The 16,620-nt window shown below is 47.1% G+C and overlaps 1 protein-coding gene across 1 annotated transcript; it reads left to right on the top strand.

Annotated features, from left to right (window-relative positions):
• Positions 1-6,176: 6,176 nt before the first annotated feature.
• Positions 6,177-7,453, top strand: LOC100972843 (proteasome subunit beta type-3-like). The gene has a single exon (XM_034955100.3). It carries the CDS (start codon positions 6,320-6,322, stop codon positions 6,935-6,937), a length of 618 nt encoding a protein of 205 aa, XP_034810991.1. The 5' UTR covers positions 6,177-6,319; the 3' UTR covers positions 6,938-7,453.
• Positions 7,454-16,620: the final 9,167 nt, after the last annotated feature.

The raw sequence follows: 16,620 nt of genomic DNA, 5'->3' as shown, positions 1-16,620 counted from the left end.
ACTGCCGCCTCCAGTGAAACTTCTCTTGCTCACTTTCTGTAAAGTGTTTCTCCCTCTCCTCTCAGCAACTTGTCACAGTGCAACTATTTCTATCTCTTACATTGCTGTTTCTCTCTGTCACATTGTAGCTTATCTTGGGGTTAGTCTCTCTCTCTCTCTTTCTCTGTGTTCTATGACTCCTTTTCCTCCATTGTTATTATCTTCATCCTCCCACCACCTCCTGATCCCCTGAAGGCCTGATCCACTAAAGGCCTCCTTCTATGACCCAGCCCTTTCCTTCTATAGAGCAGAGTCCGAGGTGACTCTGCTATAATATAATAATAATCAGTGGCCAAGGGACTCTAAGGCAGGAGTGTCCAATCTTCTGGCTTCCCTAGGCCACATTGGAAGAAGAATTGTCTTTAGCCACACATAAAATACACTAACACTAATGATAGCTGGTGAACTAAAAAAAAAAAAATTGCAAACAAATATCATAACGTTTTAAGAAAATTTACGAATTTATGTTGGACTGCATTCAAAGTCATCCTGGGCCGCAGGTTGGACAAGCTTGCTCTTGCTGTAAGGTATCATTGTCTGGGGGTTGGGCAGAAGGGAGGTTTTAGAGGGTCACAATGAAACCTCTACCACAATAGCACTAGACACACACACACCTACACACCCACCCACCCACACACAAACACACACTGCATGGCTAGGGTGCAGCATTGGGCATCTTGCCGATACTTTCAAAACTGTGCCTTCTGCCCAAGAGCCAGAATGCAGAATCAATAATTATTTCTATCCACATCTTTACAAAATAGTAAACAACCCTGAGGCTTAGCCAATCAATGACCTCAGTTCCTGCTCTTTGTCCAGAATCCTGCTCTCTGGACTTTCACTGTGTAAGGGGCATTTGAGTTGTAACACAGAAGAACTCAGAGCTCGAAACAACCAGAACAAGCACAGCACACTTTAAAGGCACTTACTGGGGAGTCCTTATCCCAGCTCTGCCAGATAACCTACAATGTGACCTATTTTGCAAGTCATCAAACTGTTAGGAGCCTCAGTTTTTGCATCTGCAAAATGGAGTAAGAACACCTAGTTCATGAGGCTTTTGTAAGGATTGTGTGGAATCGTTCTTGGAGGTTTCTGGGAGGATGTCTGACCCAAAGAAGGGATTCAGGTCAATGTTTGCCAAACCTGGAGTCGGATCTTTGCTGTGGACATTTGCCTCTTGGAGCAATCTCTTGACTTTGAAAACTCTGATCCACGATATGGGATGCCCTGTGTTCTTTAAGACCACCTGATGGCACCCTGAGTCTGGTCTCTCCTTCCCTGGGCATAGCAGTTCCAAGGGGACCTACCACGTGAGAGCAGCACCCTTGCATGGAGACCTTCACCTTGCATTGTGCCATCTGTCACTGCCTGCCCATCCGACTTGATCCTGGCTGTCTGGAACAAGACCTTCTCTCTGGGGAAAATATTATTGTTTTTTTTGGCCACTTATTTGATCCTCCAGAGTCAATATTTGCAGCGATAAGCACAGTGTGATGTAGCCAGTGGAGTTGTTTATAACTCTGCCCCTCTCCTATTGGGTTCTGGTTCCTTCTGGGCCACATTGTGAGGTGAGTGGGTGTGCATTTCAACAGCAGTTGGTCCTGGTACTCACCAAAACTGCTTTGGAAGAATATGGAAGAGGAGCTGGAGTCTGTTTGCTCCTGTCTCCTGAAGGTGTGCCCTCAGCCTACGCTGATTGCTAAGCAGGAATTTATGTGACCTTCCCAGGAAGCTGGCCTAGATGCCTTTCCCTCCTAAGCCTTTCTTGTAACACAAACCTCAGGGCTGCCCCAGTCTTCTCTACTAGATAGTGAGATCCCAGAGGAGTCTTTCTATAAAAATAAGATTTTCTGTTTCCACTTCACATAAAAATGCCTAGGGAGATTTTCCACCCAGTTTGGAGGGCTTATTTCAAATGATTTGACTTAAAATATAGGCTATGAGGAGTGGGCAAAACTCCCTTTGAAGTGGCCCATAGGAGAGTACCCCAAGGGCTGGAGGGGTGGCCATTCTCTGGAGAGAGTGACTACTCAGGGGATACCATGAGAGGCCACAGTGACATCTGATTAGGAGAGACAGGCTGCACATATTAATCCACGGAGGACAGAGGAGACAAACATGGTTTCAACTGTGAGCTCCAAACCAAAAGTGAGGAGGCCGTGCATTCAACAATCGTAATTGAGCTGCTTCTCATGTGGGCAACTCTATATACCTCTAAGAGAGTAGAAGCAAGGATGGATATTTTTTCTTTTCTCTTTTTTTTTTTTTTTTTTTTTTTTTTTTTGAGACAGAGTCTCACTCTGTCACCCAGGCTGGAGTGCAGTGGGGCGATCTCGGCTCACTGCAAGCTCCGCCTCCCAGGTTCACGCCATTCTCCTGCCTCAGCCTCCCAAGTAGTTGGGACTACAGGCGCGCAGCACCACGCCCGGCTAATTTTTTTTGTATTTTTAGTAGAGACGGGATTTCACTGTGTTAGCCAGGATGGTCTCGATCTCCTGACCTTGTGATCCGCCCGCCTCGACCTCCCAAAGTGCTGGGATTACAGGCGTGAGCCACCGCACCTGGCCAAGGGTGGATTTTTTAAACCATGGGTAATGGTTTTCTGGAGAAATACAGGCAGCCTGGCTAGCTAATAATAATAATAATAATAATAATAATAATAGCAACAACAAGAGAGGAAGTGGAGGAGGAATAGGAAGGAGGAGAAAGAAGAAGGAGGAACGGAACAGTGGCATGGCTGGATAGTCCACTATGTGCCAGCCCCTTAGCAACGTGATATCCAAGAGTGATCTCATTTAATCTTCAAAAAACCCCTGCAAATCAGCTCTTATCATCTCCACTTTTCAGGTGAGGAAAGTGATGCTCTGAGAAGTTAAAGCTACTTGCCAAAGGTCATGCAGCTTACCAAAAGCAGATGCTGATACGGTTTAGCTGTGTCCCCATTCAAATCTCAACTTCAATTGTATCTCCCAGAATTCCCACGTGTTGTGGGAGGAACTCAGGGGCAGGTAATTGAATCATAGGCCTCATCTTTCCCGTGCTATTCTCGTGATAGTGAATAAGTCTCACGAAATCTGAGGGGTTTATCAGGGGTTTCCGCTTTTGGGTCTTCCTCATTGTCTCTTGCTGCCGCCATGTTAGAAGTACCTTTTGCCCCAGCACTTTGGGAGGCTGGGGTGGGCGGATCACAAGGTCAGGAGATCAAGACCATCCTGGCTAACACGGTGAAACCCCGTCTCTACTTAAAAAAAAAATACAAAAAATTAGCCAGGCATGGTGGCGGGCGCCTGTAGTCCCAGCTACTCAGGAGGCTGAGGCAGGAGAATGGCGTGAACCCGGGAGGCGGAGCTTGCAGGGAGCCGAGATCGCGCCACCGCACTCCAGCCTGGGCGACAAAGTGAGATTCCGTCTCAAAATAAATAAATAAATAAAAAGAAGTACCTTTTGCCTCCCGCCATTATTCTGAGGCCTCCCCAGCCATGTGGAACTGTAAGTCCAATTAAACCTCTTTTTCTTCCCAGTCTCGGGTATGTCTTTAACAGCAGCATGAAAACGAAGTGATACAGATACTGAGTGAGATTTTCCTGACCTTAATCAAGAAACGTCCAGCAAATCCATTTTTTATGAACTCATTATTGTGCGCTGTGGACAGTTGAGCCCTTATTGTTATCCTGCACTTGCCACTTCCGTGATTGTTGTCTCTTCCCTTTGAGGCAATAAGATCCTTTGTATCCTCCACTTGACACATGCTAGGTCCCGGTACAAGTTAGTCAAATGAATCAAGATGACTGATGCCTTACTTAGTCAATCAAGGATCTGAGATTGACATAAACCTGCCCTGAAGCTCTTGGGAATTTTTGAAGCATGCATGCATTTTGGAAGCAATTGCTACATGCCAGGCACAATTTTAGTTGCTTGGGATACATCAGTGAACCAAACGGACAATTCCTCATGCTCTGGTGTAGCTTACAGGGGGAGGGGAGCAGCAGAAATGACTGGCGAACACTCTAAGAGGTTTCTGCTCACTGCCTTCTTATTAAGAAAGCAAGACTTTTCCCCAATCTGCTTTCCACATAGTAACCAGAGAAGATTCGTTTCCAAACATAAATGTGATCAACTCATACCCCTGCTTAAAACTCTCAGTGGCTTCTCATGGCTCTTAAGATAAAGCCCCCACACCTTAGACCTGCCTTCAAGGTCTTGCATAGGATCTCTGCTCCCGGCAAGCCTCATTCCACAGCCAGTTCCCCCATCATAAGCTCTTCCAGCCCCTCCCCTTTTACTATTCAACTCCTCCTTCAACTGTCTTCCCATGGAGGACCTGTCCTCCCTGCATCAAACTCTCCCTACCAACTCCATGGATCTGTCACACTTCTCATGGTTACAGCTTCACATTGATTTGGGCGAGTTTCTGATGAATGTGTGTCTTCTGTACTGAACTGTAAGCTCCTTGCACATAAGGAATGAGTCTGCTGCACTCCCCACCGTGTGTCCAGAACCTCACCAGGGCCTGGTACAACACAATGTGCTGAATAAATGCCTGACACGCCATCATTCTCTCCACCCCATACTGCCCATAGTCTTCTCATCTGATCTGTGCAAATCTCCTTTTTCCAAAGAATCAAAAGAGCCGGGAATCCAGAGCTGTGGGCAGGGTAGCCACAGCACCTAAACCTTCAATCAGGACTGTGGTCTCACAATGCAGGTGCATATAACAGGGCCAAAAACAGAATGGTTGACCTCAGACAGTCCAGGTCATATGGTTACTGCAACTGTGATGAGAAATAGAACCCAGGCCAGGCACTGTGGATCACGCCTATAATCCCAGCACTCTGGGAGGCCAAGGTGGGTAGATTACCTGAGGTCAGGAGCTCAATGCCAGCCTGTCAAACATGGTGAAACCCTGTCTCTACTAATAATACAAAAATTAGCCAGGTGTGGTGGCACATGCCTGTAATCCCAGCTACTCGGGAGGCTGAGGCAGGAGAATCACTTGAACCTGGGAGGCAGAGGTTGCAGTGAGCCAAGATTGCGCCGTTGCACTCAAACCCGGATGACAAGAGTGAAACTCCATCTCCAAAAAAAAAAGAAAAGAAAGAAAAATAGAAGCCACTTCAGTGTGAAATGCTGGAGAAGTAATGGGACAAAATGAGTTTCTAGCCAAGCCTATCCCTAGGAAAACAGTGGGCAGAAGCCCTCCAGCTTCACAAAGCTTGGAGTTGCACAGCTAAGAGCTCTGTTCAATTTCACCTACTCATCTCTTTTTTAGAAGGGTATAGTACTGGACCAGGAAAGTTACTTTCTAATTGGAGATGTGATTTATTTATTCATCAGCATTGATTAAGCTCCTACTGTGGGCTGAGTTTTGAGGATGTAAAAGTGAGCTAGATTGATGCAGTTCTTGTCTTCAAAAGTCTGACACTCCAACAAAGCAGGCAGGCCATGCAGGATTAGAGGGCATGGGCAGTGCTAAGGATGCCCAGGGCAGTGTGGCAGGGCACCTACTCAGCATGGGACGTGGTAGAGACTCAGGAACTGAGTTTAGAGCAAGACATTGCACAGGCTGGGAAGGGCTTTCCAGGCCATCAGAATGGCACAGCCAAGGGCATGGAGGCAACAGAGCTCAGGGTGCTGTGGCAACCACTAGTAGTTTGTGTTCCTGGAAAACTCCAGGGTAAAACTGGGAATGGCAGGCAATGGAGCTGGAGCAGTAGGGAGGGGGTGGGTCACAGAGAAATCTTAAGTCCTACTGAGAATCTCAAACTCTCTCATGTTGAAACAATAGAGCAGCATCGGAGGTTTTCAGCAAAAGAGTAACATGGACAAAATTGCATTTCAGGGAGATCACCATGCTGGCAGAAAGGATCTAAAGGAGACCAAGGAGGGTCAGAGAAGCCAGTTAGAAAGCGGTGGCCATGTCCATGGAAAAGTGACAAGAACACGATCTCGAGTTGTAGAGGAGACATCATCAGAAAAGAGATGTTCAGGAAAGATTTAGAAGCCGGCCCTTGGAAGAACTAGAGTATGGTGCAAACAATAACAACACTTTCCATTTATTTAACTTCTTTCACCTCCCAGACATTCTGGAGAACTTTTCTCTGTTATTGTAAATATTAATATTCATCCAAGTAGGTAGGGGATGCAGGATGAGTAAAGGCCTGGAATCTCAAGACCCTCTATGTAGAGTCTAAATATCAGAAATGATGGGCAGGAGTGAAGGCTAGACCCGGTTTACTGGAATTGCTCTGGCAATGGAGGGGTCCTCGTACCCCACACAATCATGTCTATTATGTCCTATAACGGAGGAGCCATCATGGCCATGAAGGGGAAGAACTGTGTGGCCATCGCTGCAGACAGGCACTTCAGGATCCAGGCCCAGATGGTGACCACGGACTTCCAGGAGATCTTTCCCATGGGTGGTTGGTTGTACATCGGTCTGGCCGGGCTTGCCACTGACATCCAGACAGTTGCCCAGTGCCTCAAGTTCCGGCTGAACCTATATGAGTTGAAGGAAGGTCAGCAGATCAAACCTTATACCTTCACGAGCATGGTGGCCAACCTCTTGTATGAGAAACATTTTGGCCCCTACTACACTGAGCCAGTCATTGCTGGTTTGGACCTGAAGACCTTTAAGCCCTTCCGTTGCTCTCTAGACCTCATCGGCTGCCCCATGGTGACTGATGACTTTGTGGTCAATGGCAGCTATGCCGAACAAATGTACGGAATGTGTGAGTCCCTCTGGGAACCCAACATGGATCCAGAACACCTGTTTGAAACCATCTCCCAAGCCATGCTCAATGCTATGGACTGGGGTGCAGGGTCAGGCATGGGAGTCATCATCCACATCACTGAGAAGGACAAAATCACCACCAGGACACTGAAGGCCCAAATGGACTAACCCTGTTCCCAGAGCACACTTTTTTTTTTTTTTTGAAATAAAATTGCCTTTCTTTCAAAAAAAAAAAAAAAGAAAGAAAGAAAAGAAAAGAAAAATGTTGGGCAGATGCTAATGCCAGCTGAGCTGAGATTGGGGCAGAGGAATGGAGTAGGGGCTGAAGTAGAGGATGGAAATGAAAAAAAGCATATCCCAACAGCCAGTTAAGAGAAGAATTGTGTTAGGGACTTTTTTTTTTTTTTGAGATGGAGTTTCACTATTGTCACCCAGGCTGGAGTGCAATGGCACGATCTCAGCTTACTGCAATCTCTGCCTCCTGGGGTCAAGCGATATTCCTGCCTCAGCCTCCTGAGTAGCTGGGATTACAGGTGCCCGCCACCACACCCGGCTAATTTTTGTATTTTTAGTAGAGATGGTGTTTCACCATGTTGGCCAGCTGGTCTTGAACTCCTGACCTCAGGTGATCCACCTGCCTCGGCTTCCCAAAGTGTTGGGATTACAGGCGTGAGCCACTGCGCCTGGCTCTAGGGACTTCTTAAGAGTCCAAAATTTAGACAAGGGTTTGCAAACTCAGATGTCTATATGTACCAGAAAGGGAACATTAATCAGTTAGATAAGCAGAGAGCTGTGAGGATTTGTACATAGATGCTTCTTGACCATCAGGAATGGTGGGGACTGTGCCAAGGGGAGAGCTCATGTGCATCTGAAGGGGTCAGCTGCCACTCAGCTCCAGCTGATTGTGGCCTGGCAGGAATGAAGGTCCAAGGTAGCTAAAGGGGCTCATTTCAAAGCAAAATTAGTTCTCAGACTTTTCCATGAATTCTCTCAATTTGAAAGTCTTGGCAAGTAATTCAAAATTCAAAAAAGAAAAGAAAAACATAGTACAAAGCACACCCAGAATGCTGATAAGCTAGATGTGAATATAGGATTGGTACTGAGTCCTCTGGCATAGACCTTTTTTTAACAGTAGAGGTATACAAAGGAAAGGGAGACACAGGCAGGGCACACCAGTGCAACCAGAACCACAGCTGCCTACCGGCTGACAAAGTGTGGTGTTGTCTGCTGTCCACCACGTGACAGGGTCTGCAACAACATCCCCTCCTAGAGTGAGGGAGATGTGTTAAGGTGTGAATAGTGGTTATCAGACATCAGAGAACATCTTCAGCTTTCCAGAAGCATATCAGGAAGGAGCATGTCCTACACTTTAAAGGATGCTGTAGCCCAGGTGTGGTGGCTCATGCCTGTAATACTAGCACTTTGGGAGGCCGAGGCAGGCAGATGACCCAAGGTCAGGAGTTTGAAACCAGCCTGGCCAACATGGCGAAACCCCATCTCTACTAAAAATACAAAAATTAGCAGGGTGAGGTGGCACATGCCTATAATCCCAGCTACTCGGGAGGCTGAGGCAGGAGAATCGTTTGAACCCGGGAGGTGGAGGTTGCAGTGAGCCGAGATTGCGCCATTGTGCTCCAGCCTGGGTGACAGAGCAAGATTCCATCTCAAAAAAATCAATAAATAAACATTTGTTTTTAAAAAGGATGCTATGAATAAGCCAACAGCTCGCTGCGATTGTCAAAGGCATTCGAACAAGAGTGACTCCATCTTGAGTGGGGGCTGGGTAAAATAAGGCTGAGACCTACTGAGCTGCATTCCCAAGAGGTTGGGCATTCTTAGTCACAGGATGAGATAGGAGGTTGACAGGACTGGTATCACAAGATACAGGTTATAAAGACCCCACTGATGAAACAGGATGCCGTAAAGAAGCCAGCCAAAACCCACTGAATCCAAGATGGCAAGGAAAGTGACCTATGGTTGTCCTCATTGCTCATTATATGTGGAAGTTACTCTATTTGGTCTAAAAAGGGGAGGAATCCTCAGTTTCAGGATTTGCCCACCTTTCCCAGAAAACTTATGAACAATCCACCCCTTGTTTAGCATATGATCAAGAAATAATCATAAAAATAGCCAACCAGCAGCCCTTGCGGCTACTCTGCCTATGGAGTAGCCATTCTTTTGTTTCTTTACTTCTCTAATAAACTTGCTTTCATTTTACTCTATGGACTCACCCTGAATTCTTTCTTGCATGAGATCCAAGAACCCTCTCTTGAGGTCTGGATTGGGACTCCTTTATAGTAACACAATGACGCCCCACTGTCCCACATTTCTTTCTCATGGTCTGCCTTCTGCTGCCCTTGTGGAGTCCCGATTTTAGTGCCTATTTTGTGACTGGTTTTGTGGCCTTTCCCTCTCATGGCTTAATACCTTCTCTTCAGACCCCCATAACTGCCCTTGGCTTCCCTCATCAGCTCCAAGCTGGCCTCAGGGTGGACCCAGTGCTCGGGTCCAATGCAGAGATCCCAGGTTTCATCTTGTAGGTCCCGTGAGTCAAGACAGAGGATGGGATGGAAATGTCACCATGGAAAGAAGCGAACTTTAAGATCAGTAATTATTATAACAGCCATCAAAGAGTGGGAATAGAAGCTACGTCCTCAGAGATTCGCAGAAAGAGAGTCAGTGGACAATGATCTTGGTGGTTTGGTCAACTCAAGTCAAGAAGCATCTACAAATAATCACACACAGCCCCCACTGTGTGCCTGGTGCCCCACGGTGCTTATGTCATGTACTTGTAGAATTCTTGCAAGTCCCATGAGGTAGGAGTCAAGATTGTGCCCATATTACAGAGGAGAAACTCAGATCCATAGAGGTTAAGTCACTTGCCTCCAGACATTTATCCTCTTTCCAAAACTGGACCCAACTCCTGAGTGTGGCTCCGAAAGAGTGCTTTTCAAATCACCTCTGGCAAAGCACCCGTTTTTGCACCTTAGTTCATCACAGACTGACACTTAATACAATCATAAAGTGAATGAATAGCAAAACGATTAGGCATTGGAAGGTGCAGCAATATCAAATAGTTCCCGAAGTTTCTGAGTGTTCTCTGTCTCTATCGCTATCACGTTGTGGTGCAGCAACACACACTGCCCCAGCAGCACAGGCCACACGCACCTGGGGTAGCGCTGTGCCAATCCATCTCACTACACACTCAGGCTCTCAGGATGTAAAGTACTTTTGGGAACCACTTGTCTATATTCCAGCAGCTGAACTGTTCACCTCCATGGGTTCATGACTCTCGTGCCGCGTTTCTGGTTTTTGTGATTTTGGGAGAGGCACCCCGTATTGTACAGGAATGAGATTAATTCGCCCCTCAAGTCCCTTTCAAAACCAAAATGCTAGGATTCCATCTCCTTTTACAGCACCCCAGTTCAGCAGGACGTCTGCAGGGCCAGCTGTTTTTGTTCTTGCATTCATTAATAAAAGTAGTGAATGCAACAAGAGCCACCCTTTTCTTTTCTTTGTCTTGTCTGAAAGAGGGCAGGGAGGGAACAGGAGAGCCCGCAGACGCAGGGGACGTGTCAGACGTGCGACAGGAAGGGCTCAGCGAGGCGAGAGCGAAGCTGTGAGGAAGGAAGGCAGGTGGGCGGAAGGCGGGTAAGGGGGGCCAGGAGGGGGCCGGGTGGCCCCGAAGACAGACACATGGAACCAATCACCCCAGGCAGGGGGTGGGGGTGCACCTGAGAATTACAGAGACACCTGGCCTGCTTTCTGGAGTAGGGGAGGATTGAGAGCTGATGAGGAAGGGGGTTGATGATGGAGCAGGCTGGGCGGGAGGGAAGCACATGGGAGCTCACTCCGGGACCTTATTGTGATATCTGGACTCTTGGTGATTGGAGGGTGGGTACTTCTCATTGTTTGTACAGTCAAGGTCCAGCCAGGGAAGCAGGAGGGAGGGAGTTCGCTAAGTCTTATTCAGAGACTTTAATGAAGGTAATTGGTTACAGAGGTGCTAGAAAAACCTCCTTGGACTGGAGGAGTGACAACAAGAGGTGCTTTTTCAGAGCCCAGGAGCAACGGTCACCCTATTACAATACAGGTCACCCTATTACAATACAATACCCTACTACAATTGTATTAACAATAACAGTTATTGTATTTAACACTAGTTAAATCTGAATTTCAAATAAATAACAAATAATTGCTAGTATTTTAAGTCAGTATAGAGTGCATTAAATGCCACAGAATTGTATACTTTAAAAAGGTTAAAATGGTAAGATTTATGTTATGTGTACTTTATCATAATCAAAAATGTAATATAAAAATGTATCCAGTTGGACCGGGCACGGTGACTCACGCCTGTAATCCCAGCACTTTGGGAGGCCGAGGCGGGTGGATCTCCGGAGGTTAGGAGTTCGAGACTAGCCTGGCCAACATTGTGAAACCCTGTCTACTAAAAATACAAAAAATTAGCCAGGTGTGATGGCACACGCCTGTTGTCCCAGCTACTAGGGAGGCTGAGACAGGAGAATCGCTTGAATCTGGGAAGCAGAGGTTGCAGTGAGCCGAGATCGCTCTACTGCACTCCAGCCTGGGCGACAGAGTGAGACTCCATCTCCAAAAAAAAAAGTATCCAGTTTATCTGCAATTCACATTTAACTGGTGGCCTGTATTTTATTTTAAAAATTTAGTACTGTACATCTAGCAGGTACTAGAATGATGGTGGGGGCTGCCCCCAAGGGAGCTGGGGCCACAGAGGAGTCAACTGCTGCCCAAGAAGGCAGGAAGTAGAGGGACTGGAGAAGGAGGAATGGCCAGCTTCTCCCCTCCTTCTGGTGGCCCTCCAGTGATCTACCAGTTCCTCCAATCAGCCATGGCTACCTGGAAGCCAGAGGGCAAAGGCACCTCAGAAATGCAGGTGCAAGGAAAGGACTGAAGAGCAAGCATGCAGTCATTTTAGATGACCCAGGAAGGCTGGACCTGCCTGGCCCAATAGCCACAGTTGTATTTTCTCTGCAGGCTGAAATGAAGCTGCAGGTTCAGTGGTGTTATCCCTGAGGTTCTTGCTGTCCCTACCCTGATCCATGGATAAGTAGTTACTGCTTGCTGCCAAGGACGAAGGACATGAACTCATGTGTGGAGCAGCTTCTATGTACAAAGCTGCCCACTAGGAATCCAGGAGAAGTGCTTCAGTTGGGAAGTTCAGGTTATGGTTCCCCAATGCCCATTCATTCATTCATTTATTCAGCATCTGCTTATGAGATAGGCATGGTCCACGGCAATTGAGTAGATGGTAGTATAGAAGGCAGACACATTCCACATTCTCAAGGTACTTATGGATCTAGTCTGTTGGGAAGATTTCAAATGCAGTGAGAATTAACTAAAATATAAGATGAAATGGTAAATGCAAGAAGAGTCTAGCAGAGCAATGATGAGGGTGCACACGACCAAAAGAAAATGGACAGTATAAGTGATGCTCACAGAAGGTAGCTAGTGTCCGGCATGGTGCCAGGTGCTGGGGAACAGCAGGGCAGAACTGGGCATTTGCTCACCTCTCTTTCCAGGAGCTCATGATGTTGCCCACAAGAATCTCCAGATGGCAACTACAAATATCTCTTTACCATCTTGGCTTCTCATAACCCTGCAGGGAAGCCCCTGAAGGGAAGAGAACAGATTTGGTTGCCTAGAGCTCTTGGGTTCATGCCAGGCTCAGCCTCTAGCTCTGGGGGTCCTGGGGCCTCAGTTTCCCATCTGTGAAGTGAGGGGTGGCCTTGATGATCTCTGCCCCCACTCTGTGATTCCTCAGGTTCTGTGATGTCAGTACTTCTGTGTTCCAGATCTGCTTCCCTCTTACTGCTGACAGCTATCCAAGTGGCAGGAGCTAGTCAGTCATTTGTCACTCTGGAGCACCAAGCTCAAAGCTCCGAATGAATGACTGGATGCATGTGTACAGGTCACCTTGTGCAGTGACAAAGATTCTTTGCTTGGACAAACTTCAGTTAGGCTTCTGAATCTCCTCTGAGATTCTTTCTTGTAAAATCCAGTTTTAGCAAAGAGCCCTGCTAAATCAGTTTAGCAAGAAGCTCCCTCATCCTTGAGATCTGGACACTGTTTCTAGCTGATCAGGTTCCTCATCCTCTACCATCCCCCAGGTGCTGTCTGATCACCCTGGCCTGTCTTCAGCAAGAATCCTGTTAGCTCTGTTTGGCCAGAATCCCCCTTACCTCTAATGTTTACTCTCAGTAATTTTCCATCCACTGACCCCCACCCTGCTCCTTGGCTACAAATCCCCACTTGCCCAGGTGAGCCCAGTCTCTCTCCCCTGCTGTGAGACCTCATTGCAGTGGTCCCTAAACGTATAGGGATAGTCCTGAGTAAAGTCTTCCTTACTCTGGTTTAGCAAATGTCATTGAATAATGTCTTTAACAGCAGGAATGTCCGAATATTGGACTATGGCTGTTGTGTCAGGCTGGAAGGGTTGAATCCTGGTTCTGCCACTTACCATCTTGAGCAAAGTTATTTGAACTCTCGGGCGTGCCTGTTCCTTCATTTGTAAAATGGGAATAATAATAGTACCTAATAGATTTATAAGACCGAATAAAAGCATGCATGTAAAACTGCTGAGAACTATGTCTATTTGCTATCATTATTTATAAATATCATTATTTATTAATCACCCTTCATAGATTTAGGAGCCAGTAACAAATTCACTCTCACTCCCTATATTTATCGTTTTTCAATCTGTGGTTTATGAATCACTAGTGGATTATGAAATCACTTTAATAGGTATAATACTATCCTTGTTTAATGACTACTTATTATAATTATATACAAAAGATAAGCATATGGAAAAAAGAATATAATAGAAATATTAGTGTATCGCATGTAGTAAGTGTAAGTATCCTCATGTGAAACTCAATTTTTCAGGATGTATTTTGTATGTGTGGACACGTGTGCACACACATAGTGTAGTTTGCTGGGTTGTGATGTAAAATGTGTTTCTTACCGGGTGTCATAGTCCAAGAAATTTGAAACCACTGCTTTAGGTTAAATCACCATTCCCCATAATTCTGCCCTTCATGCTTTTCAACACTCCAGTTCCCCTCTGACCTTCAAGCAAACACCACTTCCCCCTCCTCCACCTCCTCCTCCCCTCCCCTTCCTCCCCTCGCCTTCCTCCCCTCCCCTTCCTCTGCTCCCCTTCCTCCCCTCCCCTTCCTCCCCTCCCCTTCCTCGCACTGTATTCACCCCTTCCTTCATCCTCTCTGCCTCTGAGAATCAAAACTGCCCAGCCTTTCTCTCTCTGGAAGCCCAGCTCCTCCTCCCCCACCCTCCCACTGTAGGGTGCCAGAAAGGTGCTCTGGGTGCCAGACAAGGTGGGAGCCCGGGAGCTGCCGCAGATGCTGGTGGTGCTGGGGTTGGCAGGAAAAGAGCCAGCGACCAAGGGATGCGGTTTGGCATTTTATCATCAGAGCATGCTCCAGGTTAGGTACAAAGCAAAGTCAGAGGCCTGGGGTCAATTGTGAGGGAAAGACGTTTCTGAGGGGAGAGAGGGATTAAGCTGGAGGGAGGATGAAGAGGAGAGAAAGAACTGAAAGGCTACCTGGAGAGGAGTCCCTGAAACAGGAGGCAAGGAATGTTCTTCAGGAGCCAGCTGGGGAAGAGAAGCAGCCTGGGTGCAGGTGAAGGAAAGGCTGGGGAAGGCTGGAAGTGATGTCTGGGGCAAGCAGGGGCTCAGCCCAGCAACACCACTGGCTCAGTCTGCGGAAGATGTTTTCCTGGAGGGCTGTTTTGCCCGGCAAGGCCCTCCTCCCCCTCGCTGAGGGAACTCTCTGGAACCTCGCAAAGTCAGGAACGGCTTGCTCAGGATTAAGCCAACCTAGCTATGGCCACCATCACTGTAGCCAGGGGACCCCTTGGCTTCATACTTTGCAGCTTCTGCCCTGGCAGTGTCTGGGGGATGCTTGCTTTGCAGGAGAAAGCCCAGTGTCTGAGTGGGGCCTTGCAGACAGCCAGGACCCTCTGTACAGAGCACCCCCTCTGCCCTTCTGTCAGGTTGCGAGCTGAGAAAATGAACAGACCTCTCCACCAGCTCACTGGCCCTCTCCTCACACCCAAACTCCATGACAAAAGGGAAATTTTCTGCATCCTCCAGAGTCTTATCCTTGAAAGTATCTCAGTGTCTTCACACTGGAGTCCAGGGCAGGGTTGGCAGGACCGGGTCCCTGAGAGGCTCTAATGCGTCTGCCCATCTTGGCCTCAGTTCCCTCGAGAGAGCAGATCTGGGTGTCACTTGGCTCTGAGTTCTGTCTGGAATTGGCCATGACGGGCAACAAAGCCACCTCCCTAGTGGGGATTTTGCTTCCTCGTCTGTGCAATGAAGGGTTTCTATGGAATGGCATTGACCTTGATGATAAACAGTTCCGTAACAGGTGTCGCAGGGGCCAGACAGGTAAAGGGAACAAATAAACCTTGCTAGGTATAACAACAGGCCGTAGTAGGGATACGGCAAACTGGAGAATCCTTGCTGTGTCTCAAGGGGCAGCTACTACTCCATTCCAGCCAAAGAAGCTGAAAATCTGTGATTTTATGTGAAATCTCCAAAATTGTAAATGTGGACAGGTAATTTCAAAATGTCCAACCATCATGCAGGACAAGCAAAAACGTCTGTGAGTCTGACTCAACCTGTAGGTACCAGTTTTCTACCTTATCCAAGTGGTTCTCAAACGTGAGTGTGCATCAGAACCAGCCAAAAGAGCTTGTTAAAACAGATTTCTGGTGGCCGGGCGCCATGTCTCATGCCTGTAATCTCAGCACTTTGGGAGGCCGAGGCAGATGGATCACTTGAGGTCAGGAGTTCGTGACTAGCTTGGCCAACATGGTGAAACCCTGTCTCTACTAAAAATACAAAATTAGCCAGACGTGGTAGCATGTGCCTGTTATCCCAGCTACTTGAGAGGCTGAGACAGGAGAATAGCTTGAACCCTGGAGGCAGAGGTTGCAGTGAGCCAAGATCACACCATTGCACTCCAGCCTGGGTGACAGAGTGAAACTCTGTCTAAAAACAAAAAAACAAACAAAAAGACAAACAAACAAACAAAACCAGATTGCTGGGCCCACCCAGAGTTTCTGCTTGATGGAGTTTCAGCTTCTGATGGAGCTGACCTAGGAAACATACTTTCAGAACCACTGCCTTGTACTATAGGAATACCAACACCACCGCCATGTTATTCCTTACATGCTGCCAAAGCCACTTCTTATGAGGCATTATTGAGATTCTAGGCCCCTATTTTGAAAGAGTGATGATGATGGTGACAATAAATGATTTGAAAGAGTGATGATGATGGTGACAATAAATGAATGAAGTAGGCATTATAAATAGCACCTTATTTTAGATGAAAATAGCTATTATGTGGTGGATCTGAAGCCGAGTAGACAGACCCCAGAAACCACCTCCCCTGTGCAAGCCTTCTTCTTACACCCTATATCTGTCTTAGTCCATTTGTGCTACTTCAACAAAATATCTGAGGATGGGCAACTTTTACCGAATAGAAACCTATTTCTTGCAGTTTTGGAAGCTGGGAAGTCCAAGATCAAGGTGCTGGCAGATTCAGTGCCTGGTGAGGGCCATGTTTGTGCTTCCAAGATGGTACCTTGTTGCTGCATCCTCCAAGGGGACAAACGTGATGTCCTCACATGGTGAAAGGGACAAACTTACCCCCTCAAGCCCTTTTACAAGGTACAAATGGCAGAGCCCTCATGGCCTAACCATCTCCAAAAGTCCTCACCTCTTAATATTGTTGCATTGGGGATGAAGTTTTAACATGAGTGTTGGAGGGGACACGAACATCGACACG

The sequence above is a fragment of the Pan paniscus genome, chromosome 13, assembly GCF_029289425.2.
Source record: "Pan paniscus chromosome 13, NHGRI_mPanPan1-v2.0_pri, whole genome shotgun sequence".
Taxonomy (NCBI): Eukaryota; Metazoa; Chordata; class Mammalia; order Primates; family Hominidae; genus Pan; species Pan paniscus.
Note: the sequence above shows the minus strand (reverse complement) of the source record. Positions and strands in the feature narration are given on the sequence as shown.

What these genes read in the sequence shown, in the direction of transcription:
- LOC100972843 (XM_034955100.3), top strand. Translation starts at nt 6,320, where the DNA reads ATGTCTATTATGTCCTATAACGGAGGAGCCATCATGGCCATGAAGGGG.